General features: G+C 39.1%; 1 protein-coding gene and 1 pseudogene across 3 annotated transcripts in view; both read right to left on the bottom strand.

The window, feature by feature from the left end:
• Positions 1-1824: 1824 nt before the first annotated feature.
• Positions 1825-27109, bottom strand: part of CEP95 (centrosomal protein 95) — a 42002-nt gene continuing 16717 nt past the window's right edge. For all 3 annotated transcript variants that reach the window (XM_032319920.1, XM_032319922.1, XM_032319923.1), the window contains 14 exons: positions 26199-26318; positions 25467-25660; positions 22456-22568; positions 22165-22294; positions 21421-21574; positions 10131-10270; positions 9230-9316; positions 8026-8155; positions 7034-7203; positions 6844-6918; positions 5088-5240; positions 2797-2943; positions 2438-2509; positions 1825-2167 (listed from right to left, as the gene is read on the bottom strand). In XM_032319920.1, coding sequence (XP_032175811.1) covers positions 1991-2167; positions 2438-2509; positions 2797-2943; positions 5088-5240; positions 6844-6918; positions 7034-7203; positions 8026-8155; positions 9230-9316; positions 10131-10270; positions 21421-21574; positions 22165-22294; positions 22456-22568; positions 25467-25660; positions 26199-26318 — 1862 coding nt within the window. In that variant the 3' untranslated portion in view covers positions 1825-1990. The remainder of the gene's footprint in view (positions 2168-2437; positions 2510-2796; positions 2944-5087; positions 5241-6843; positions 6919-7033; positions 7204-8025; positions 8156-9229; positions 9317-10130; positions 10271-21420; positions 21575-22164; positions 22295-22455; positions 22569-25466; positions 25661-26198; positions 26319-27109) is intronic.
• Positions 5756-5887, bottom strand: LOC116578651 (annotated as a pseudogene).

Below are 27109 nucleotides of genomic sequence, written 5' to 3'. Positions count from 1 at the left end.
CTGACTCGGGCTCGCTCTCACAACCCTGAGATGATGACCTGAGCTAAAATCAAGAGTCCGACGCTTAACCGATTGAGCCACAAAGGTGTTCCAAGGTGTATGAATTCTTAAGAGATCTTGGCTATTAACCCCTTGTTAGTATCTCATTTGCTGAGATTTTATCCCTATTCCATAGGTTACCTTTTCATTTCATTGATGGTTTCCTTTGTCATGCAGAAGTGTTTAGTTCAGTGGAGACCCTCCCACTTGTTATTTTTACTTTTAGTATCAAATCAAAAAAAACCATCAGTAAGACCAATGTCAAGGAACTTACCACCTATGTTTTCCTCTAGAAGCTTTGAAGTTTTTAATCCTTCGAAGTTAATTTTTGTGTATAAGATAGTGGTTCAGTATCATCTTTCGCATGTGGCTGTCCTGTTCTCCCAACACCGTTTGTTGAAGAGACTCTCCTTTCCCTATGTTCTTGGCTCACTTGTAAATTAATCGACCTTGTATGTGTAGGTTTATTTCTGGGCTCTATTCTGTTCCGCTGAACTATGTGTGCTTCTGTGCCGATACCATACTGTTTTATTACAACTCTGTCGTACAGTTGGAAATCAGGGAGCATGATGCTTACAGCTTTGTTCTTCAGAGGGCAACGTTTTATTTTACTTTAAAATTATTTTTCTTCCACGTTTTTATTTATATTCTAGTTAACATATAGTGATAGAATCATTTCAGTAGAATTTAGCGATTCCTCACACATAACCCCCAGTACTCATCATGGGTGACAGGTGCCCTCCTCAACACCCTCCACCATTTGTAGCCCATCCCCCACCCACCTCCCCTCCAGCAACCATCCGTTTTCTATCCTTAAAAGTCTCTCATAGTTTGCCTCCCTCTCTCTTCTCCAAAGGGCAAAGTGTTTTTTTTTTTTTAAGATTTTTATTTATTTATTTGACAGCACAGTAGGCAGAGAGGCAGGCAGAAAGAGAGGGGAAGCAGCAGGCTCCCCCTGAGCAGAGAGTCCGAATCGAGGCTCCATGACCTGAGCCGAAGGCAGAGGCTTTAACCCGCTGAGCCACCCAGGTGCCCCCAGAGGGCAAAGTTTTAAGGGCAGTTTGGGTTTAATGTTTTTTTAAGACAAGAATTGGTCATAGCAATCAAATTAGCCAGGTCATGTCGTCTGAACGGCTTGAAATGCGAGATGCAGCCTGTGCGTATGCTCATCACCGTGCGACTGTCCTCATGCCCTAACGGGAGCCTCTCGTCTCCCCTCCACTCCTTCCCGGGGCCCTGTGCACTCTCTGGCTTTGAGCAGCAAAGCCCCCATATCCTCAGCGGCTCTTGGCCTTCACTGAAGCTGAAGTCTCCCTTTCCATGGAAGGTGCCACACCCCGCTGGGTTTGGGCGTTTCTCCCGCTCACTCCTTCAAGCAGAAACAGGGCCGGTGTACTGTTCCCGTCCAGTCCACCGCGCCTCCTTTCCACCGGCAGGCGCTAGTGCTGCTTGAGGCCTGTACCGTCCGGCCTGCCGCCCTTTGCCTCTCGCACGCAGGCCTCGGCCAACAGGAGCCAGACACACGAATGCTCATCCTCCCGCCACCACATGAAACCTCTCCACCCATTCACACAGGGTCTTCAAGATTTAACCCCAGCTCCCGCCTCTGATGACAAGCCCACACCTAGCGCTTCTCTGACTTAGAGATTTTTATAGTTTTTACTGAACTACAGCAACAGGCTTCAGGAGCTGGCTGCTCAAGCAAGGCTTGTTACTCTAGTGCAACTCTGCCCAGTGAATGTGTGCCTTCTCCCCCCTCCTAAGTCATACATTCAAAGTGGTATATTTGGAGAAAATGATTTTTATTTAAAAAAATTATGTCATAAAAAGTACTGGAGTGAGTATGTAAGTAAGGCATATAGAAATGAGTCTCCTGGTTTAGACTCTTCACTGGCTCCGTTCTAGCTCTGTCCTAGTCAAGGCTTCCAGAAAGCACTTACAAAATCAGGCCTCAGAGGAAGGGATTCTTACTGTACTGAAAAGAAGCCAGATGAAGCCGAGCTCTGAAGCGCTCAGCTTCTAATTCCCGGAAGAAAGAGTCCTCGTCGTTCTGGGTTATCATGCGCTGCAGTTGCTGAATTTCCTTCTCCATCTTCGATCTCAGCTCCCTCTTCACCTTACACAAGGTCTAAAAGAGAACTCAGGTCATCCCGCTAGTAACATCTGCCCAGGCCCCCGTCCGTTTTTATTCCCCCTTTACCTTCCAGCTCCTCAAGCTTCTGCAATTTTAATAACCACGCAGTCCTTCTTACAGAGACTGAACAGGTCAAGTTAACACACGATCAATCCTACTTATAGGATTAACCATAGAATAAATGTTTGGGATCACAGATGTAATACAGTTGTTTTCTAATTCTTAAAAATGCAAATCAATGATTTCTATCCTGTTAATTATTACCTGGGCCTGGGATTTCTCTCTGGCTTTGAGTTCCTGACGTTCTTGTGATATGGCTTCTGCCAGCAATGAAAACTGTGTAGAGAGGAAAAAAACCCCGAATGTTTATCCTGTAACCCAAATTTAACAATCGTGATATATAATGTTCAGACTTAAAATCTTTATTTTAATAGAAACAAGGTAACAGAGAGAGTCTGTACTGTGGCCAAGTACTAGCTTATCATGAATAGTCCGTCTGACCAGTGTAATGACAGGCTGAGTTACTCTGTGGAGGTTTTTCATAAAATAGAATAAGCTGATTTTTGACACAAGGTGGTCAGGATGAAGCACGTGAGAATGTGAACCAGCAATAGTGAGCTCACCTGGTCTTTATAGTAGTTCTCCATCGAGTCTAGTTCATTCTGGTGCTGTATCTTTTGTTCAGCTCGTTTTTCTCTGGCATAGTTTCTTAGGTCTCGTAATCTTTGCTTTTGAATTTGTAAACCTTCTTCAAACAATTTCTTAAATATCTGTCGTTTAGTTAGAAAAATAAAGTTATGCCGAACTTTCATAGAGGAATTAGAAGCATTTTGTCCAACTGTACTGATTGTATTTCACAAAGTTTTGTGTTTTTAAAAAAAGTTATTTATTTGACAGAAAGACAGCCAGAGGGAACACAAGCAGGGGAAGTGGGAGAGGGAGAAGGAGGCTTCCCACAGAGCAGGGAGCCTGATGTGGGGCTCGATCCCATGACCCTGGGATCATGACCTGAGCTGAAGGCAGACGTTTAATGGCTGAGCCACCCAGGTGCCCCTCTATTTCACAGTTTTAAGTAACAGCTTTACTGAGATATAATCCACATACCACAAAATTCACACTTTTTTTTTTAAGATTTTATTTATTTATCAGAGAGAGAGCGAGCACAGGCAGACAGAATGGCAGGCAGAAGCAGAGGGAGAAGCAGGCTCCCTGCTGAGCAAGGAGCCCGAGGTGGGACTCGATCCCAGGACGCTGGGATCATGACCCGAGCCGAAGGCAGCTGCTTAACCAACTGAGCCACCCAGGCGTCCCCCAAATTCACACTTTTAAGAGTAGAATTCAACAGATTTTTATATATTCAGAGTTGTGCAGCCATCACCATCCCTTCAGAAAGAAGCCCTACACCCATCAGCGGTCACTCACTCACCCCCTGCAACCACTAAAATACTTTCTATATCTCTAAATTTGCCTAATCTGGGTTATTTCTTATAATCCCAAAATATGTGGCCTTTTGTATCTGGCTTCTTTCACTTGCCATGTTTTCAAGGTTCATTCCTTTTCATTGCCACATAATACTGTGATATGGGACTATCACATTTTGTTTATCCATCAGTTGATGGGCCTTTGAGGCTTTTTCCTCTTTTTGCGTTTTATAAATAAAGCTGCTGTAGGTTACTGTACACAGTACAGTAACTGTACACAGCCACACCTATTTGTGTGGCTGTACGCCTGGCAGTGAAATTACGGAGTCACAGGGTAGCCAGGCTAATTTTCTGACGAACTGGGAGACTGTGACCGAAAGTGGCTGTGCCATTCTGCCAGCCTTGCGTGAGGGGCTGTAACTTCTCCGTATCGTTGCCAACACCTTTTTTTTTTTTTAAGCCATTTTAGTGAGTGGTTTCCCATTGTGGTTTTTATTTGTACTTCCTTAATGACCAGTGGTGTTTAGCATCCTTTCCTGTATCCCCCAAATTCTTCAATTCTCAAGCAGCCAATCTATAAGGGAAGAACCCGAGCCAGAGAAGAAACAAATGGTGCATTTGCACATGTGCACAACCGAGGTGAGGTGCTTATCCTCAAATGGGGCTGGAGGAAAACCAATTACTCCCAGGAGGTACATATGCCCACTGTCCTTACAGCCATGCTGTCATTAGTCAACGGTGTTACCTTAGTCCAGTTACGTAACCTCTCAAAGCCTCAGTATCCTCTAGAACTGACGATGACAGTAGTATGCCTGTTAACTGTCATTACCTTAATGTTTTACTCTAGAGATGCAATTTACCGCCAGTTTGGAATCCCAAAAGATGAAGCATTTCAGCCTGATTAGGGTGGGAGAACAAATAATGTGGAGAAATACTTCACAGAGCATTCGTCCTACACTCCTTTCCCGGTTTTATGTGGAATCCAGGTCATCTAGTCACACCTTAAGTCCCTGTCCCTTCTAACACGTTCTCAAACCCCTAGAAGCAGTTGCACTGGAGGACACAGACAGGTTAGAGGGAATGAGGGCACCGGAGACTGGGAGCAGACTGGAATGTACCATGCAGGTAACAAAATGAGGCATGGACAAGTTGAAACTCTCACAGCCGGCACTTTAAGACTTACATTTGGGTTTTGGATGCAAACTGGCACAGGAGTCCCAAAGAAGGTGGTCCTGAAAGCTAACAGATAAAATTCACCCTTTTGACAGGGTTGCAAAAAAGCTATGTACACAGGGCACCTGGGTGGCTGTTGGTTAAGCATCTGACCTCTGATTTTTGGCTCAGGTCATGATCTCGGGGTCATGAGATAGAGCCCCACGTCGGGCTCGGAGCTCAGTAGGGAGTCTGCCCCTCCCCATCGCTCACTCCCTCACTCTCTCTCTCTAAAATCAGTCAATCGATCTTCAAAACAAGAAACAAAAACTTGTATTTACCATTTCTTCCCGCGTCCTCATTCGCATCATTTTTGCACGCAACTGAACTCTGTAATCATCATAGTATTTTCGGGCACGGACAATCTGCTGCCGATTTTCTGTTATCTTTGACTGTGTCAACTTCTGCCTATGAATGCGGTCCTTGAAGTCTTGCTGGGAAAGGGAAAGTGAAAAAGAGGTAGTAAGGACAAGAGGAAGACAGACTCTGGCATTCTTAGCTGCCCCACTCCCCATCACGAAGTCTTCAAGGAGTGAGCCAAGCATGCGGGGCCAGTGGCCTAATACGCGGGCATAGACTCTGACAAAATGTCAACCCCCAGAAGCCTTCCAGGCGTTGGGAGGTTCATCACCAGTCCAGAAGGCTGCCCCACTGAGCCATGACTGCTATACGTGATCTTGGTGGAACTGCACATCTCATCCCGTGTGTCCCCTAGGGGGTCACCTAAAGCCACACCCAGATGCAAGCTTAAAAGGAGTAGAAAAAAGCCATTCTGACTTTCAAGCAAAGTTTGAGTTATACCAAGAGTATTTATTTATGTCAAAACTAAGGAAATTAGTATCTTACAAAGTAGTGAAAATGAAACGAGGTCATGTGCATAAAGCCCTCAACAAGGTATCCAGTCAGACGCTTGTTTTCTTTTCCCCGGAAGTACCACATGCAGATTCTGAGAGCTTCCCCTTCTTTGTCTGAAATAAGCAGTGAAGTATACTCACTGCTTATCTCAACCAAGAGTTTTAATTAGCAATAATCGCGCCTCGGATAAACCTCATTGGCTACGATATTGCCACTGCGCAAAGCTCAACCAAGAGTTTTAAAATCCCTTCTTCCGACATACTGTCTTTTTTGTGTGTGTGTGTGATTTTTAAATTTTTTATTTTTTATAAACATGTATTTTTATCCCCAGGGGTACAGGTCTGTGAATCGCCAGGTTTACACACTTCACAGCACTCACCAAAGCACATACCCTCCCCAATGTCCATAACCCCACCCCCCTTCTCTCAACCCCCCTCCACCCAGCAACCCTCAGTTTGTTTTGTGAGATTAAGAGTCACTTATGGTTTGTCTCCCTCCCAATCCCATCTTGTTTCATTTATTCTCCTACCCACTTAAGCCCCCATGTTGCATCACCACTTCCTCATATCAGGGAGATCATATGATAGTTGTCTTTCTTTGCTTGACTTATTTCGCTAAGCATGATACGCTCTAGTTCCATCCATGTTGTCGCAAATGGCAAGATTTCATTTCTTCTGATGGCTGCATAGTATTCCACGACATACTGTCTTTGACCTCTGTCCTCTCCATTATACTCAACAGAAGATGCTGTGCTCTGTATAATTCTCAATCCAAATCAGAAGGGAGGGTGTTAAACTAGCTCAGTTCTCTGCTTGTGAGCTTAGGTCAGAGAGGACAAACGACACTAGCTTACAACCCCCCTGGTACCTTGAAGTTGCTGTGGAGGCAGAGACAGACCTGAATTAAGATCTCAACCTTGCCCCTTGCTGAGTAAGTGGGACCAAATACAAGTTGGCATTCTCAGAGAAAACATGTCCATTATGTTACTATAAAAACCAAAGGAAACTGTATAAAGTATTTAGCACCTTTGCCCCTCATCAGTTTTGGTTACAGCCTCAAATGCTTCCATAGGCAAGTGTTAAAGACAGATGTCTGTGAATCTATTACCCAGCTGTATAAATACAAGTAATTAATGTAACTTACAAACTCAAAACTGTAATACTCAACCTGCTCTTAACATACCAGTCTCTTGTTATGTTCATATTCTTTCTTGACAAGTGCAGTAAGGAGCTCATGCCTTTTTAAGGCTTCTTCTATCTTTAAGAGGGACAGAAAGGAAGAAGGTTAATACTGCTATTCACTAAATTCTGAAGGATAAGCTCTTCCCCTTTCTGGTTTATATTCCTAAGCTTGTAATTGACAGTTAACTTACTTCATCCTGAAGTTTTTTCTTTGATCGATTTTCTCTATATGCATCTTTTTTGAGCTGTTCAACCTGTGTAATTTGCTGTTTCCACATTTTGCTTAGTGTTTGGCCAGAAACATAGAGAAATGGAAATTGCTCCAGCATGAGGGGCAGTAGACTGTGTTCATTTACTTTCACTGCAAGGTAAAACAAAACAAGCACAAAACCCTTTAATCTGAGAGACTTGCTGATCGCTTTTAATAAGCACTCTCATTCTACCTTCCTGGTAGAGCAAAGCTTTATAAGTGATGCAGTTCTGATCCTGGAGACTAAATCTAAACATATGTCATTAACTTCTGCACTCCTTTGATCCGAGTACACCAACTACCGGTAAGGATGAGAATCAGCTCAACATTCTGACTGATGACATGCTGTTCTGGTGAAGTCCATCCTAACTGCTCAGCTGACTCAGCGACTGGGGTGGACGCTCTGTGTGTGGCCAAACACTCCTCAGCCCTACTGGGAGGCAAAGTCTCTGGTGGGATGTCGTCAGGTGGCCAGCAGTGTTGGAAATGCAACCCTGGCATTTCACATGACCTCGTTTTCCTTGTACCAGGACTCGAACACTCACTAGCACCAGCTGTCAATATAACAGGGCTGGATGGGATATCTGCTTGCTTTGGAGCAACCCTTGGGTTCTACCAACTTCCCAGAAACAAAGAAGCAACTAGTGTGAGTGAACAGAGTGAAGCTGCAGCCGGAGCAGCAGGTAGTCCTGCCCATTTGTGCCTCCGGTACCAATATTTGGGCCTCCGAAGGTTATTAAGAGTTTTAAATAAATGCCTTATTTACAAGTTTTATCTTTCTCTTTATAGAAATCTAGCATATGGCAGTGATAAAAGAGGAACTTTCTCCAGCTAACTGGTGGATGTTAAGTTTTCAGTGCTGTGTCCTTGGAATGTAGCACACACTTTCAAAGAATGCCAGTTTTCCATAAAGTACACTTTTGTGGTTCTTACTTGGAACTGCTTTATTTGGCTTTGGCAAGCCACCTCTTGGACTTGGAGTTGTGGTTTTTCTAGAGTAAGTCTTCCAGGGCTGACTACGTTTTGGAGTTCCTTTATGAGCAGCTTCTCTGTATATTTTTTCCTTAGGAGCAGACATAAAACAATACAAGTAAAAGTCTAATAACTCTCTCATACATTATCTTAAATATTACACATTGAAAAAAATAGCTAACTAATCCCCAACCGAATACCTTACTTCCAATTTCTAAAATATGGTTAGTGTTTATCTGAGTTAAAAGCATCTTTTGGCTTCTGGCACCCTTTGGAATTTTAAAAAGCACTGAATCCTTTTTGAGTTTCAGAGTCACGTAGTCCCACACCCTAAATACAACCACTAATAATGTTTTGATGTACTGGCTTCTTTGACAACTTTTTCCATGTAAACTAAAAAGGTTCTTAAATAATGTTTATCATAACCATACTGTATTTTATATCCTGTTTTGTTCATGAACATTTCAGCACAAGCATTTTTCCTGTTTTCACTTAGTTTCTGTAACCATCCTTTTGAAAAGGCAATGGACATGTCTGCTTTGTGCTTCTTCCACTCAGGCACAGAGTAAGTGGGATCTCCTCATTCCCCTTTAACCTGTCAGCCCCAACTATCTTTTATTTTTAAAGATTTTATTTATTTGTCAGAGAGAGAGAGAGCGCGCGCGTGCGTGTGCACACAAGTGGGCAGAATGGCAGGCAGAGGTGGAGAGAGAAGCAGGCTCCCTGCAGAGCAAGGAGCCTGATTCGGGATTTGGTCCCAGGACCCTATGCTCATGACCTGAGCTGAAGGCAGTGTCTTAACCAACTGAGCCACCCAGGTGTCCCCCAACTATCTTTTAAACCCCTGATGAACAGAACTTCTTAAAAACTGATGGGTGTTTTGGGCAGGAAGGAAAAGTGTTTGGAATCTTTTGGTACCAAGCATCTGCTTCAGCTTCGGTCATGATCCCAGGGTTGTGAGATCGAGTCCCACATGGGGCTCCTTGCTAGGCGGGGAGTCTGTTTTTCCCTCTCCCTCTGCCGCTCCCCCTGCTTGCGTGTGTTCTCTCTGACAAATAAAATCTTTTAAAAAAATTTTTCTTCAAATAAAAAAAATTAGAAAGATCTCTGTACTTTCCACTGATCTGATCAAGTTGCATTTATTATAGTAGAGACTTTTACCCACTGTTTCCTCCTCATTTATTCCTAGAGATCCAATATTCTCTTGAACTTTATTTCTTCTTAGTTCCCTTTCAAATGCTTCAGTTAGTGCCTAGAGCAGAGAAAGCCATATGACATTACAGTTAATAAAAGCATATAAAAATGAAAATGAAGGGAAAAATATTAACCTAAGATTCTGTCATTCCATTTTTTTTTTAAAGTTCCTTTTGGGTCCCTGTTATCCTAAATATATTTAATATTATATTATAAACATTATAAACATAAACATATTTAACAGACATGTAATTGGGACATAACCCAAAAATGCATATTTTGTTTTCTGGTTTTATTACTTTCATAGTTCTTTGAATGGAAGTTACATGTTATTATAAGACATTTGAATTAATTTCAGTTTTTCACTATCATAAAACATACTATAGCAAACAATGTACATGTTCTAAATTAATCTGCATTTCAAAATCCCTATTCCACAGCAGAAAGCCTTCCTTGGTAATCATACATTCTCCATATTGAATCTTAACCACCCTCCCATTCCTGTCTTGGCACTTTAATCCTACCTGAAACTCAACTAGCCTATCCCTTTTAATCCATGTCCAATTCTCATCCTTTCTAAAGCACTCTCTGAAAATATCAACCCACACTGATCTACTCTTTTTGAATCCGCTGAGTATTGGGTTATATCTGACAAGGTTAGTTTTCTTAGAGTATCACAAGTATAAATCTTATGTTCCATAAAGGTGGGACGGGGGACATAAAAGCTATGTCCCATAATCTCCTACCATCCACTCAGTTCGAGAATATTAAATGCACCTGAAGCCTTTAATCAGCAGGACATTCACTGTAGTATTTGGTTGAAGGTAAACAGTATTGCCTGCTATCCAATCATAGTCAAAGATGGGATGTACCTTTGCTTGGAATTGGCGAATATCTGTTTCTTTTGGCTTTCGCTGACGTTTTCTCTCTATATGGAACTGTGTATTTTTGTTAACTGGAGATGGAGAGAGCGAATGAGATCTGTAGGGTGGCTTTCTATGAGTGGAAAGTCCTAAAACATGGAAGAGACATGTACCATTAGTTCCTATAGAGCCAATCAAATAGTAAAATTACCAAATCCAAAACGAATGACTGTGAATGTGCTAAACGTACTCTTTCCTGTAACTAATTTGTATTTTTTTAAAAAATTTTGAGAAGAGGGGCACCTGAGTGGTTTATTGGGTTAAGCCTCTGCCTTTGGCTCAGGTCATGATCTCAGGGTCCTGGGATTGAGCCCCGCATTAGGCTCTCTGCTCAGCAGGGAGCCTGCTTCCCCCTCTCTCTCTGCCTGCTGCTCTGCCTACTTGTGATCTCTCTCTCTCTGTCAAATAAATACATAAAAAAATCTTCAAAAAAATTTTTGAGAGAGCATGCACATGAGTAGGGGTAGGGGCAGAGAGAGAAGCAGACTCCCTGCTGAGCCAGACGTGGGGCTCAATCTCAAGACCCTGGGATCATAACCTGAGCCGAAGGCAGACACTTAATGACTGAGTCACCCAGGTGCCCCTAACTAATTTGTATTTATTTGTAATGTTTAGTCTGACCAATATACACAAAGGTATACAGTCTCAAAAAAGCACTTAGGTTCTTTTCAACTTTGGGTTGAAAATGGAGCAACATGTGGAATTAAGTGGAAGGAAGTGGTGCTGGAGAAAGAAAATGTTAAATCATCGAAGCTGTGTGTCTGCTATCCTTTTACACCTACCTAGGTCCTGAGGAGGTAGGATATAAGTACATCTACATCTTACCCTTATAAAGCAGCATGCTTAGAAGAAAAGGTTAATATAATTCAGCATCTTCTAAGTAGTGCCAATTTTTCCTTATGTAGTTAAGTTGCCCCTAATTCCATACTGCCTAAGAGATCTAACAAGTCACTTCATAAACAGTTTTATGTTCCACTGTTTTTAGTTGTACTTGGGCATCTGCTAGCTGTGTAGACGTAGACTCCATGTCTTTTCAGAGAAGTAATTCTAAGGTTAAGAAAATTAGTTTGATATCTTTATAGATAAACCTTCCCAAAGAATTCAAATTTCCCTAAGCTTTTTATTTTTTCACTCTTTTAATTCAAATCTTTCGAATTAATTTCAAATATAAGACATTAAGGGGGTGCCTGATTGGTCTGTCAGTGGAGCATGCAACTCTTGATCTTGGGGTCATGAGTTTGAGCCCCATGTTGGGCACTGAGATTACTTAAAAAAATAATAATAATAAGACTGGGGCATCTGCGGGGTTCAGTCCCTTGGACATCCAACTTTTGGTTTTGGCTCAGGTCAGGATCTCAGGGTCCTCAGAGTAAGCTGGTGTCCTGCGCCAGGCTCAGCGGGGAGGCTGCCTGAGAGGCTTTCCCCCTCTTCCTCAGCCCTTTTCCTGGCTTGCTTACCTCCTCTCTCTCTAGAATAGATAAATCATAAAAAAGTAAGATATTAAGAAAAATGGACTTGCACAACTGATTTTAAATGATGTTTTTAGGACATTCATAATGTATTCTTTTCATTGAAGATCCAATGAAAATAACATTTTGACTTACAGTTTTCAAAATGGGATACGTTTATGTGTATAGAAGGGAAACATGTAGGTTACTAGGTGAGGCTTACCTAGCAATTACTTGGGAAAGTTTAAGGGGAGGAAGATGAAACAATCAAGAGAAAAAAAAATATTTTTGTAGTGAAAAGCAGTTCTACTAGATGGAGAGCCTATGGAAACTTTTTTCTTTTCTTTTTTTTGTTTTTTTTAAAAGTAAGCTCTATTCCCTACATGGGGCTCAAACTTACAGCCCACAACCCTGAGATAAGAATCCCATGCTCTTACAACTCCGAGATCAAGAGTCCCATGCTCTACAACTAAGCCAGCCAGGTGGCCTAAAATTCTAGAGAAATCTTTGCCCATGTTACAGGTTGTTCATTGTTTCTACTTTTTATAACTATACTTTTGCAACCTATATGTCCTGCAATAGAGGAAATGGTGATACATATTTTCATACAAGTGGAACTTAATAAAAATGAATGAACTAGATCTGTAAATATCAACACAGATTTTTAAAACATTAACAGAAAAAAGTTGCAGAATAACACAGTATCATTTGTAAGTAAATATGAGCTGTTACCATATAAAAACAGAAATGAGAAGGTTCCAGTTTAAGATGGCAATACGAAGGCTCCTGAATGCACCTCCTCCCACAGACACACTGAATCCACAGCTATATACATGGAACAGTTCCCTCAGAAGGGAATCCAGAAACTAGCTGAAAGACTCCTATACCTCAGGTGAATGAGAAAAAAAAACCTACACTGAAATGGGCCTTGGCACACCCTCATCTGTTGGGAGCCATTAAGAACAAAGGTGGCAGTTTGGACTATCACAAAGGTTTCAGACACCCAAGAGCTAGGGACAAGCACTACTCCTTTAAGACTGGAAGAGTGGCTGTTTTACTTAGTGCACAGAGGCCAACAGAGACAGAAAAACGAAGAAAAAGAAGAATGCATTCTAAACAAAAGAATTAGATAAAGTCATATAAACCTTAGTGAAACAGAGATAAGGACTCTAACTTGATGAAGACTTTAAAATGGTGGTCATAAAGATGCTCACCAAGATCAGGAGAACCATCTGTGCGCCAAACGAGAATCTCAACAAAGAGAAAACATTAGAAAGTATCAGTCACATAATTAAAAAATATAGTAACTAAACTGAAAAATTCAATATTGGGGAGCAACAGACTAAATGAAGCATAAGAAAAGATGAGCAAACTCAAAGGCAGAACTGTGGAACTTATCTAGACAGAGGAGCAAAAAGAAAAATGAATAAAAAAGAGAGAAGATAGCTAAAGGGATTTGTGGGACACCAGCAAGTGGACCAATACACACACTATAAGGGTCCCAGGAGAAGAGAGCAAACAAAGCCAGAAAGCCAATTCAAAGAAATAACGGCTAGAAACTCCCCTAACCTTGGTAAAGGAAACAGACATCCCGATCCAGGAAGCCCAGAAACTTTCAAATAAGATGAATCCAAAGACCCCACACTAACACACATTATAAATAAATAGTCAAATTTAATTTGAGAGAATCTTTTAAGTAACAAGAGAAATACAACTTGGTATGTACAAGGGAACCCCCATACCACTATCCTTAGATTTTTCAGGTGAAGCTTTTCAGGCCCAAAGGGAACAGCACAATATATTCAAAGTGCTGAAAGAGAAAAACTGCCAAGAAAAGCTATTTGACTCAGCAAAATTGTCCTTTGGAACTGGAGAAATAGTTTTCCACACAAGCAAAAGCTGAAGCAGAGTTCATTTACCCTAGAACAGCCTTACAAGAAATTTTTAAGATGCTTCTTTAAATAAGAGGGTGCTATTTAGTAATAGGAAAGCATATGAAAGTACAAATCTCACTGGCAAACGGAAATATATATAGTTAGATTCAGAGAAGTCTAATGTAACTGGTGGGTAAATCACATATAAATCTAGCATGAAAGTTAAAAGACAAAAGTAGCAAAAATAACAATTTTTTAATGGCTACACAAGGTAAAATGATGTAAATTATGACATTAAGAATTATGTATGGGAGCAGGCTCTAGTATGCACTCTAATTTCTTATCAACTTAGAATACTAGAAGACATTTTATATAGGCTTTAGGTTTTAGGTTTGCAAACCTACTAAAGGTTTGCAAAAACCTATAACAGATACACAAAAGATAAGACTAAGCATAGAGGAAATCATCAAATCACAAAGCAAGAGAACAGAGGAATTACAAAACAGCAACACTAAACTGACAATTACAATTATTTTAAAAGTCAATGGACTAAATTTTCCAATCGAAAGAGAGTGGCTAGATGGATAAAAAAACAGACGCGACTACATGCTGACTGCAAGATTCAAACTTTAAGGACACACACAGCTTGAAAGTGAAGTAGATATTTCACACAAATGGAAACCAAAAGCAAGCTATGGTAGCTATACTTCTATCAGACAAAACAGACTTTAAGACAGAGATTGTAACAAGAAACAAAGATCATTATATAATAAAAGGGACAAATCATAAAGCATATTTAACATTGCTAAGTATGCACAAAACACAGGAGTATGTAGATATGTAAAGTGAATATTAATAAACCTAAAATAGAAAGGAGAAATAGTAATACGACACTTAACAGACACTTAACAGACATTTACAGAACATTCTATCCCAAAGCAGCAGATATATATTCTTCGCAAGCATACAGGAACTTTCTCCAGGACCAGTCATATGTTAGGCCACCAAACAAATCTTAATAAAGTTAAGAAGATTGAAATCATATCAAGCATCTTTTCTGACACAATGGCTTAAAATTAGAAAGCATTTACAAGAAGAAAACTGGGAAATTCACAAATATATAAGGATTAAACAATACACTATTGAACAACTAGAAGGTCAAAGAAAAAAATCAAAGGAGAAATAAAAAAAAATCTTCAGATGGACAAGGAAATAAAACATCAAAAACTATGGGATGTAGCGGGCACCTGGGTGTCTCAGTTACGTGTCCAACTCTTGATTTCAGCTCAGGTCATCATCTCAGGGTTGTGGGATCAAGCTCTGCACAGGGCTCCATGCTGGGTGCGGAGCCTGCTTGGAATGCTCTCTCTTTCCCTCTCCCACCACCCCCTATTCACACAAGCTTGCTCTAAAATAAAACGGAACCCGTTTGTTTAATAAAACAGGCCAAAAAAAAAAAAAAAAAACCCACCTAAGGGATGTAGCAAAAGCAGTTCTAAGATGGAATTTCATAGTGATAAATGCATATATTAAAAAACAAGATATATGACACCTAAAGTACAAGCAACAAAATAAAAAAAATTAGTGTGACTACATCAAACTAGAAAGCTTCAAGAATGTGAAAAAATATTTGCAAATTACGGATCTGATAAAGGGTTAATATTCAAAATATATAAAGAACTCCTACAACTCAATAGCTAAAAGCCAAATAATCAAATTTAAAAACGGACAGAAGAATGGAATAGACATTTTTCCATAGAAGATTTACAAGTAGCAAACAGGTACATGAAGAAGTGCTCAACACCACTCATCATTACAGAAATGCAAACTAAAGCTACAGTGAAATAGCACTTTATTAGAATATTAGAATGGCTATCACCAAAAGACTAGAAATAAAGTGAGTTGGAGAGGCTATGGAGTAAAGAAAACCCTTATACACTGTTGGTAGAAATGTAAATTGGTACAGGCACCATAGAAAAGAGTATGGAAGTTCCTCAAAAAATTAAAAATATAATTTATCATATGATACAGCAATTTTATCTCCTGGAATATATTCAAGGAAAACAAAAACACTGGGGTACAGATTATCTGCTATCCCATGTTCATAACAGAATTTACAATACTCAAGATATGAACACATTAAGTGTCTAATGATGGATGAATTATTCAGTCATAAAAAGCAAGAAAATGTGGGGTGCCTGGGTGGCTCAGTTAGTTACTTCTGCTCAGATCATGATCCCAGGGTCCTCAGATTGAGTCCTGCATCAGGCCCCTTGCTCAGGGGGGAATTTACTTCTCCCTCTACCTGCTGCTCCCCCCCCCCCCCCCGGCTTGTGCTCTCTGGCAAATAAATAAATTCAATTAAAAAAAAGAAGAAAATCTGTCATTTGTGACAACATGGATATGGACCTTGAGAGAATTACTGTATCATCTCACAAATACAGGGTCTACATGAGACCTATAAGAAACCACTTATAATTGGAATCTTAAAAAGGGGGGGGCAAACTCATACAAAAAAATATTGGATTTCTGGTTACGAGAGGCAGGTGAGGGGAGGAATGTGATGAAGGTGGTCAAAAGGTAAAAAATTTTAGTTATAAGATGAATTAGTACTAGGAATATAGTGTCATCATGATCACTATAGGTAACTCTGCCATATTTGAAAGTTATGGTAGATCTTTGGAGTTCTCAACACAAGGGAAAAATAAACTTTTGCTTTTTCTTCTATCTGTAGATAATGGATGTTAATTAGTTATTGGTAATCATTTCACAAGATATGTAAATCCAGTCATCATATATAAACATACACAGTGCTGTATGTCAACTCTATCTCAATAAAATTGGAAGAAAAAAAGAGAAACAAGATCTTAAACAACCCAACATTACTCCTTAAGGAGACTAGGAAAAAAAAAAAAAAAAAAGCAAAAGAAGCCCAAAGTTGTAAGAAAGGAAATAACAATGATCAGAACAGAAATATGTGAAACAAACACCAAAAAAGGGGAAAAGACCAATGAAACTAACAGCTTGTTTTTAAAAGATAAAATAGAGATAAATCTTTAGCTAGACTTAATCAAGGAAAAATTTTACTCAAGTAAAACTAGAAATTAAAAAGGAGACATTACAACTAATAAATACCACAGAAATACAAAGGATCATAAGCTACTATGAACAATTTTATGCCAACAAATCGGACAACTTATAAGAAATGGGTTAATTCCTAAAAACATCAAAGCTACCAAGAATTAATCATGAAGAAAAAGAAATCTGAACAGACTAATTACAAGTAAAATTACGTCAGTAGTCAAAAATCACCCAACAAACTAAAACGTCCAGGACCAGACAGCTTCACTGGTAAATTCTACCAAACATTTAAAGAGGAATTAATACCTGGAGCACCTGGGTGGCTCAGTGGGTTAAGCCTCTGCCTTCAGCTCAGGTCATAATCTCTGGGTCCTGGGATCGAGCCCCGCATTGGGCTCTCTGCTCAGCGGGGAGCCTGCTCCCCACCCCCCCACCCCCCACCTCTGCCTGCCTCTCTGCCTACTTATGATCTCTCTGTCATAAATAAATAAAAAAAAAAAATCTTAAAAAAAAAAATGAAGGATTAATACCAATCCTTCTAAAATTCTTCCCAAAAAATGGAAGAGAAGGAAATAGCTCCAAACTCATTTTAGAAGGCCAGCACTACCCTGATACCAAAACTAGACAGGACAGCACAACAAAATTACAGGCATAATGATGAATACTGATTCAAAATAAATATGGATGAACACAGATGCAAAAATCCTCAACAAAATATTAGCAAATGAATGCAACTGTGTGTACGTGTGTGTGTGTGTATATATTTAAACATTTATTTTAGAGAAAGAAAGTATGTGTATGTGCATGAGCAGGGGGAGAAGCAGAGGGAGAGAAGCAGACTCTGCTGAGCATGGAGCCCAATGCCAGGGCTGATCTCACTAGCCTGAGATCATGACCTGAGCCAAAAGCAAGAGTTGGACACTTAACCAACTGAGCCACCGAAAACTCCCATGAATTCAACCGTATAGTGAAAGAATCATGAACACCATCATGAAGTGGAATTTATTCCAATGCAAAGATGGTTCAACATCTACAAATCCGTGTGACTCGCCACATTAACAAAATGAAGAATAAACATAAGATCATCTCAACAGATGTAGAGAAAGCATTTAACAAAATTCAACATCCATTCAGGGAAAAAACTTTCAATAAACTGGGTATAAAGGGAATAAACCTCAACATAATAAAGGCCATATCTGATAAGCCTACAGCTAACATTATGCTTAATGGTGAAAAGCTGAAAGTGTTTCTTCTAATTTCAGGAACATGACAAGGATGCCTATCTACTCTTACTGCTTTTATCCAACACAGTAGAGGAAGTCCTAGCCAGAGCAATTAGGTAAGAAAAAGAAATGAAAGGCATTCAGGGGCACCTGGCAGGCTCAGTTGTGGAGCATGTGACTTGATCTCAGGGTTGTGAGTTTGAGCCCCATGTTGAGTGTAGAGATTACTTAAAAATAAAGTCTTAAAAAAAAAAAAAGGCACTGAAATTGAAAAAGAAAAAATAAAACTCTGTATTTGCAGATGACACTACAGTAGTTATAGAAAACGCTAAAGACCCCACCCAAAAACTGTTAGAATAAAAGAACTCAGTAAAGTTGCAGGATATAAAAAACTGTATACAAAAATCAGTTGCTTTTTATATACTAAGAAATATATGCTAAGAGAAAACAATCCCATTTACAATTGCTTAAAAGATACTCAGCCATAAAAAAGAATGAAAGAAATCTTCTGATTTGCAACAACATGGATGACCTAGAGAGTAGAATGCTAAGTTAAAAAAAATCAAAAAGAGAAATGATTTCACCCACATGTGGAATTTAGAAACAAAAAAAGAAATAAAAAAAACAGACTCAAAGACAGAGATCCGGTGGTTGCCAGAGGGGAGGTGGGTGGAGGATAGGTAAAACAGAGGAGATTAAGAGTATACTTAGCTTGATAAGCACTGAGAAATGTACAGCATTATTACTGAATCATTATACTATATACCTTAAAATAATTAACACTGTATGTTAACTATACTTGAATGATAATTTAACAAAGAATAGAATACCTACAAATAAATTTAACCAAGAAAATAAAAGCCCTATATACTGAAACTGTTTAAGACATTGATAAAAGAAGACACTAATAAATGGGAAGATATTCCATGCTCAAGGATTTAAAGAATTAATATTGTTAAAATGCCCATACTACCCAAATTCATCTAGACTCAGTATAATCCCTTCAAAATTCCCATGGTATTTTCACAGAAAGAGAACAATCACAAAATTGGTATGGAACCATAAAACACCCCAAATAGCCAAAGTGATCCTGAAAAAGAACAAAGCTGAAGGCATCACACTTCATGATTTCAATTTGTATTACAAAGCTATACTGTCAAAACAATATAGTACTAGCACAAAAGACACATAGGATCAACAGAACAGAATACAGAGCCCAGAAATAAACCCACACGTATATGGTCAATTAATTTACAACAAGTGAGCCAAAAGTATACAATGGGGAAAAGAGAGTCTCTTCAATAAATGGGACTGGGGAAACTGGACAGCCACATGCAAAAGAATGAAACTATAACCTATCTTACACCATATGCAAAAATCAACCAAAATGAATTAGGCATCTGAATGTAAGATCTTTGAAACCATAAACTCCTAGAAGAAGACAGCAGGTAAAAGCTACTTGACATTAGTCTTGACAATGATTTTTTTGGATTTGATACCAAAAGCAAAGGCAACAAAAGCAAAAATCAACAAATGGGAAAATATTAAGCTTCTGCACAGCATAGGAAAGTATCAACAAAATGAAAAGGCAACCTAACAGGAGAAAATATCTGCAAATCAGATATAATATAGAATTAATATCCAAAATACATTAAGAACTCATACAACTCAATAGGAAAACAACAACAACAAAACCCAAAAACTATACAATTAAAAATTGGGCAGAGAAACTCGATAGTTTCCCCCAGACAACCTACAAAGGGCCAAAAAAGGTACATGAAGGGGCTCCTGGGTGGCTCAGTGGGTTAAAGCCTCTGCCTTCGGCTCAGGTCATGATCCCAGGGTTCTGGGATCAAGCCCCGCAGGGCTCTCTGCTCGGCAGAGAGCCTGCTTTCCCCCCCTTCTCTCTCGGCCTGCCTCTCTGCCTGCTTGTGATCTCTGTCAAACAAACAAATAAATAAATAAATCTTTTAAAAAAAAAAAAAAAAAGAGTACATGAAAAGAGGCTCAACATCCCTAATCATCATGGAAATTAAAATAAAAATCACAATGAGCTGTCACCTTACAGGTTTAGAATAATTGCTATGATAAAAAAGACAAGAGATACCAAGAGTTGGAAGAGAATAAAGAGAAAAAGGAACCCTTGTACACTGGTAGGGGGAATATAAATTGGTGCAGCCACTATATAGTATAGTACAGAGGTCACTCAAAATATTAGAAGTACCATATGACCCAGTGATACTTCTGGGTACCCGAAGTGAAAAGAAATCACTACCTCTAAAAGATACATGCACCCCCATGTTCACTGCAGCATTATTTACAATAGCCAAGATACAGAAGCAGCCTAAATGCCCATCTACAGATAAATGGATAAAGAAAAATACATAAGAGAATATTATTCATCCATAGGAAAAAAAGGAAATCTTGCCATCTGTGACAATTTGGATGGGCCTTGAGGACCTTATGCTAAGTGAAAGTAAGTCGGACAGAAAAAGACAAATAATGTATGGCCTCATATATATGTGGAATCTAAAAAAACCAAACTCATAGATACAGAGAACAGACTGGTGGTTACCAGAGGTGAGCGTGAAAGTGATCAAAAGGTACGAACTTTCAATTATAAATAAGTTCTGGGGATATAATATCCAGTGTGGTGACTATAGTTAACATACTGCATATCTGGAAGTTGCAAAAAATCCCATCTTAAAATTTTTTTTTTTTAAGATTTTATTTATTTATTTGACAGAGAGAGAGATCAGAAGTAGGCAGAGAGGCAGGCAGAGAGAGAGAGAAGGAAACAGGCTCCCTGCTGAGCAGAGAGCCCGATGTGGGACGCAATCCCAGGACCCTGAGATGATGACCCGAGTCGAAGGCAGAGGCTTTAACCCACTGAGCCACCCAGGCGCCTCCATCTTAAAAGTTTTAAGAAAAAAACTTGTAACTATGTGAAGTGATAAATGTTAACTAAACGTACTGAGGCAATCATTTATATCACAATCAACCTATAAATAAATCATTATACTGTACGCCTTCAGTGAATACGGTGTTGTGTGTCAATTGTATCTGAATAAAGTAACAAAATAAAAACAGGGATAAAAGATATAAACTTTGAGAGACTTGTTTCTTTGAAGGAGGGGAAAAATGGACTGTGGGGAGGACAGAGGGGATTTCAACTCTTATTTTTATTTATTTATTTATTTATTTATTTATTTATTTATTTATTTTTTTAAAGATTTTTATTCATTTATTTATTTGTCAGAGAGAGAGAGAGAACAAGCAGGGGGAGCAGCAGAGACAGAGGGAGAAGCAGGCTCCCCACTGAGCAGGGAGCCCGATGTGGGACTCGATCCCAGGACCCTGGGATCATGACCTGAGTCAAAGGCAGACACTTAACCAACTGAGCTACCCAGGCATCCCTCAACTCTTATTTTTAAATTCAAAAGGTGTAAAGCATATATAATTACTAGCATCTCCTTTTAGGTGGTGAAGATATATTTTTTCACCTTTTATATATTTCTGAAATATTTAAAATAAGAAACCCAGTCATAAACAAATAGAAGTCCCTAAATGGATCCCTCGGACATCCTTATCCTGGCTTCTCTGGGATAAGTACCTGGCCTTCGCTTCTTTGGCCCATACTCCATGATGCTGTCACTGTGCTGAGACAGGGTTTCATCCTTCCTACTCTCCATCTCTTCATTTCCAATACCGTCTTCTTCATAGTCAGTCTTATCTTTAATTCGATCACCCAGGGCACTTTTTAACATCTATTGAAAAAACACTTTTCAACATCTTTCACTGATTTTAGCAGAATACAAGTTGGAAAAGTAGAATCTTTAAAAAGCTTCTTCTCATAATTAGGTACTAATAACTTTCAGATGCTTATGCATATTTAGTTTTTGAAGGGTATATATCAATGCTATGGACTATTCAGTGTCAGTAAACTTTATAGTAAATTACAAAAGGATTTAATACATTTATTCAATGATACCCCCAAATTGTAATACTGGATTTGTGAGGATCAAGAGATCTAATTTTACACAAAATCTAATTTTATACCAAATCTGTCTTAGGTGTATCTAAAATAAAGATTTTAATGTAATCAGTTAAATGATTAGTTTTCATCAGAATTAAGTAAAAATCAGGATAAATCCATACCAAATTTGGTTATATCATGAAAGGTTAAGTAAGAGATGACTTCTCATCCTATGTCCTACCTGCCTGATTTATGGAACATTTTCACAGTAACTAAGACACAACTAATTTTGGTGCCTTAGCTTAGCGTTCATCTTCAATTAGATCACTTTAATATTCACCAACTATGGCAAACTCAATATAGATAAAAAATAAGACTTGCCCAATCTAGTTCAGAGAGCCGTTGAGAGAGTTTCTCAGAAACTGCATGTAATTCTTGTTCTGTTAATCTCTTTCTTGGCCTCTGGGAGAGGACTGAATCCCAGGATGAGACTGCAGGTCTGCTTTCATATCTGTAATAAAATGACCATGTGACATTTAAGTAGCCAAATGTGCTGTAATGCATGCTTTTAACAAATATTTCATACTGATCTTCAGAGCTAAGTCTGGAGAGTATACTCCTTTCTTCAAATGCCTTCGCAAAGGGACTGAAAACAGACTGCAATAAGGTTACCTTTTTCCTTTGGGAAACTTCCTTGTCCTAGGGCCTTGGATCTGGGCTGAACACATTTCCTGTTTGCTATCTTTAGTCAACTCTGAAGTTAAGACAACTTTATTATCTGATTCCTATTAAAAACAAAAGACAGTTGATTTGAAAAAGCTACAAAAGATGGCACATAGAAACATTTTGCGAGGGGGTGGGACATGTGGCACAAAGCTCAGTCCCTTTATTCTCCATGTTTAACTTTTTTTTAAGTTTTTTCATTTATTTAAGTAATCTCTACACCCAACATTTGAGCCTGTTGGCAGGGTTCAAACTCATGACCCTGAGATCAAGAGTTGCACACTCTTCCACCCCTGTTTTACTTTTTTAAAAACACATTTGTGGGGCGCCTGGGTGGCTCAGTGGGTTAAGGCCTCTGCTTTCAGCTCAGGTCATGATCCCAGGGTCGGAATCATGCCCCACATCGGGCTCTTTGCCTCCCCCTGTCTCTCTGCCTGCCCCTCTGTCTACTTGTGATCTCTGTCAAATAAATAAAATCTTTAAAAAAAAAACAAAAACAAAAAAAACCACATTTGTCAGGGTGCCTGGGTTGGCTCAGTTGGTTAGGCATCTGACTCTTGATTTTGGCATCAGATCATCTTAAGGTCAGGAGATTGAGCCCCGCTTGAGGTTCCACACTGGGGGTGGAGCCTGCTTAAGCTGCTCTCTCTCCCTCTTCCTCTGCTCCTCCCCCTCCACACCTTGCTCATGCTCACTCGCTCTCTCAAAAAAAAAAAAAAAAAATTGTCAAAATACTCTCTTGATCCTTAATACCAAAGGAATGGAAGAGCAATGTCTCTAAATTTATACTCAGATAAAAACTGTGGGTCAGAAAGCCATTCAAATATAAAGGCAGATGAGGTGTTCTCAAATATGAAAATTTAGGGGCTACAGCTACACGTGGACAATGAAAAAAATGAATAAATCACAAGTGTATTAAAATCATTCTCTTTGGTATTAAAAAGTCAACAGAAACTGTCCAAAATCGAAATAAAGATAAAATCTTCTAAAATATGAATATAAACTCAATGTTTTAAACAATTTCTTTTTCAAACATTTATTTATTTATTTGAGAGAGAGCAGGTGCAAGTGTGCAGGGGGTCGGGGGGATGCAGTGGGGAAGGGACAGAGGGAAAGGGAGAGAAATCCCCAAGCAGACTCCCCACTGAGTGCAGAGCCCAATGTGGGGCTTGATCATAGGCCCCAAGATGATGATCTGAACTGAAGGCAGACGAGCCACCCAGGCATCTCATTTAATAATTTATTTCTTAATCTCAGAGGAAATCTTATGAAGAAGCATTTGGTGTTTAAGAATCTCTCAATTTCACTTACCTTTCTCTTCTACCAAAATAAAATTAAACACTTTTTAGTAAATAACAACTATAATACAAGCACATTTAAAAAAATTTTATTGAAGTTTAAATGTCCTGGTCAAGTAGTATTTCAAAATGAATATTCCCACTTACATGCCACTCAGGTCAGGAAATAGAATATTACCAGCAATCAAAAGCTCTACCATCCTCTCCTAAAACTCTCCCAAGTGTAACCATTAGCCTATGATCCCTTTTATCTATCCACCCTCCTATCTGAAACAGATGCACAGAATGTTTCAAAGAATATAGCCACCTAATGCTAATGATCTTTATTTCATCTTTGCACTTTTTATGCACTGTTTGAATTTAAATAATGCGAATGTATCATTGTTTACAAATTTACCTTTTGCATATCCCTAGCTGTTCATTTGTAGGATAGGGACAGGATAACTTTACAAAAAGGGATTTTTGGGGCGCCTGGGTGGCTCAGTTGGTTAAGCGGCTGCCTTCGGCTCGGGTCATGATCCTGGGATTGAGCCCCGCATAGGGCTCCCTGCTCAGCAGGGAGTCTGCTTCTCCCTCTCCCTCTGCCTGCTGCTCTGCCTACTTGTACTCTCTCTCTGTCAAATAAAATCTTAAAAACAAAACAAAACAATACAAAACAAAACAAAACAAAACAAAAAAAACAAAAAGGGACTTTTTTTTTTTAAAAGAAGAGTGGAAGCAAATAGGCCAAGGTATTAATAGTAGTTCACACTGTAATAGGAATATGAATGAGTGTTCCTCATACTTGTTTTTTTCTTAAGATTTTATTTGTTAGGGTGAGACAGAGACAGAGTATGTATGTGTGCACAAGCAGGTGGGATTAGCAGGCAGAGGGAGAAGTAGGCTCCCTGCTGGGCAAGGAGCCTGACGCAGGACTTGATCCGAGGACCCTAGGCTCATGACCTGAACCGAAGGCAGACACTTAACTGACCCAGGCATCCCTCCCCCCACCCATTTTTTCTTTTTAAAGATTTTATATATTTATTTGAAAGAGTCTGAGAGAGAGAGAGAGAGAATGCACAAGCAGGGACAGAGGCAGAGGGAGAGAGAAAGGGAGAAGCAGACTCTCCACTGAACAGGGAGCCGGACGTGGGGCTCGATCTCAGAACCCTGAGATTATAACCCAAGCTGAAGGCAGACACTTACCAACTGAGCCATCCAGGTGCCCCCATAGCTTCTTATACTTATAAAAGTTTAAGTGATTTAACTAAGGACATAGAATATGGGTTCTGAAACTAGAATACCAAGTTCAAATCCTGACTCTACAGTTGCTGTGTACGACCTGAGACAAAATATTTAATCTCTTTATATCAGCTTCCTCATAGGAAATAAAAATCATACCTACCCCATAGCTACTGTGAGGAGTAAATTATTCAATATGTGTATAATATCTACAACTGTGCATGATACAAAATGAACACATAATGCACATTAGCTTTTAATATTTGCCTTTTTATACAATCATCCCTACTGCCTTAGAGTCAGAACATGCAGATATATGCAGAGGTAAAATTTCAGAAGTACAGTGTTCTAATTAGCAGGGTATCCCTGACTACTATTCTAGCAGAGACCTCCTTAGATCTAGAGACTTCTATCTAATTATAAGCAAGTTTTTCCACTTACCACAGAAAATGCTGTGTCCTCTCCAGGAGAATTCATGGCAGGGGAGATGTGACTTGAACGCAAGTATTCTTTTCCTATGGGACAGGGTGCTCGAGGCTCTGAAGGGTGGTAGGGTGGATGTAAAGGAATAGCTGATCGAATAGGCTCTCCTAGCTTCCTAGCACTTGGAATCACATCCACAGAAGGAATTTCCACTGGTTGGCAAAAATAAAGTGGACAATAAGATAAAACTCTAAGAAATACATCATTTAATATATACACATACCTACAGATACTAAAAACCTAACTGACTTGAAGAATAGCTACATAAATTATGGTTCATCCACAGGTTATAAAACTTGTTAGACATTTACAATGATTTTATGTAATACTAAGTAAAATCCCAGAGAGAACAGTAAGAAATGAGAGTATTTTTCAAATTACTGTATTTTATCATTCCCTAATAATTTGAAGACCACAAACTCATATACTAATGTATTAGAGACTCATACTGTACTAAAGTCTTTAAGAAAACATTAGGTAATAAAAGAGTGGAGGTAAAACATGCAACCAAAAAACATTTTAAGAAATCAGAGCTTATAATTAATAGCAAACATTTACAGATATGATCATGTAAAACCAAAAGAATCATATAAAGTATAGAGCAACAAAAGTAAAAAGGCTAATAGCAACAGAAATTGTTCCAGGAACTAACTATTGTTTCTAACTCACTAACAACACACTACTACTCACTGTCTTCAACAAAGGATGTTCTGTTCTTGGACAAAAAACTAGATAAGGGAGGTTGCAATGCTTCTTCATACGATACGGTTGAGGCTTTTTTGGACTGCATTTCATTAGGGCCTTTGGCACCTAGAAAAGAAAATGTTAAAGGTAGAATTTTTTTGTTGCTGAATTATTATACTAAAAACCAAGAGTTCTTTACCCAGGGGATAAAAATCTCACAAATGACAATCACTGAACTATGTCTGATTGCTCAAACTACCCATTACTTTTAGTAACTAGGAGAGAGGAAGATCCAGAACCACTAATACAAATTAAAAGTAAAGATTTATGTCATACTACTTTTCTTTAGAAAAACAAGTGCCACAAAACCAGAAAAAAGATCAAAAGAACAGAACAGGGACGCCTGGGTGGCTTAGTTGGTTGGACGACTGCCTTCGGCTCAGGTCATGATCCTGGAGTCCCGAGATCGAGTCCTGCATCGGACTCCCAGCTCCATGGGGAGTCTGCTTCTCCCTCTGACCTTCTCCTCGTTCATGCTCTCTCTCACTGTCTCTCTCTCAAGTAAATAAATAAAATCTTTAAAAAAAAAAAAAAAAAAAAACAGAACAGAGAGCCCAAAAATAAACCCCTGCTTATATGGTCAATTAATCTACAACAAAGGAGGTAAGAATATACAATGGGAAAATAGTCTCTTCAATAAATGATGTAGGAAAGTAGACAGCTACATGCAAAAGAGTGAAACTGGAGTACTTCAACACACCATACACAAAAATTACTGCACAATGTACTATACAACTAAATGTGAGACCTGAAATTATAAAACTTCCCCAAGAAAACACAGACAAGTAATATTTTTGACATCAGCTTTAGTAACATTTTTCTGACAGGTCTCCTGAGGCAAGGGAAACAAAAACAAA

This window comes from Mustela erminea, chromosome 18, assembly GCF_009829155.1.
Source record: "Mustela erminea isolate mMusErm1 chromosome 18, mMusErm1.Pri, whole genome shotgun sequence".
In the NCBI taxonomy this organism is placed as follows: Eukaryota; Metazoa; Chordata; class Mammalia; order Carnivora; family Mustelidae; genus Mustela; species Mustela erminea.
The sequence above is the reverse complement of the archived record's forward strand: the minus strand, read 5'-3'. Positions and strand labels throughout refer to the sequence as shown.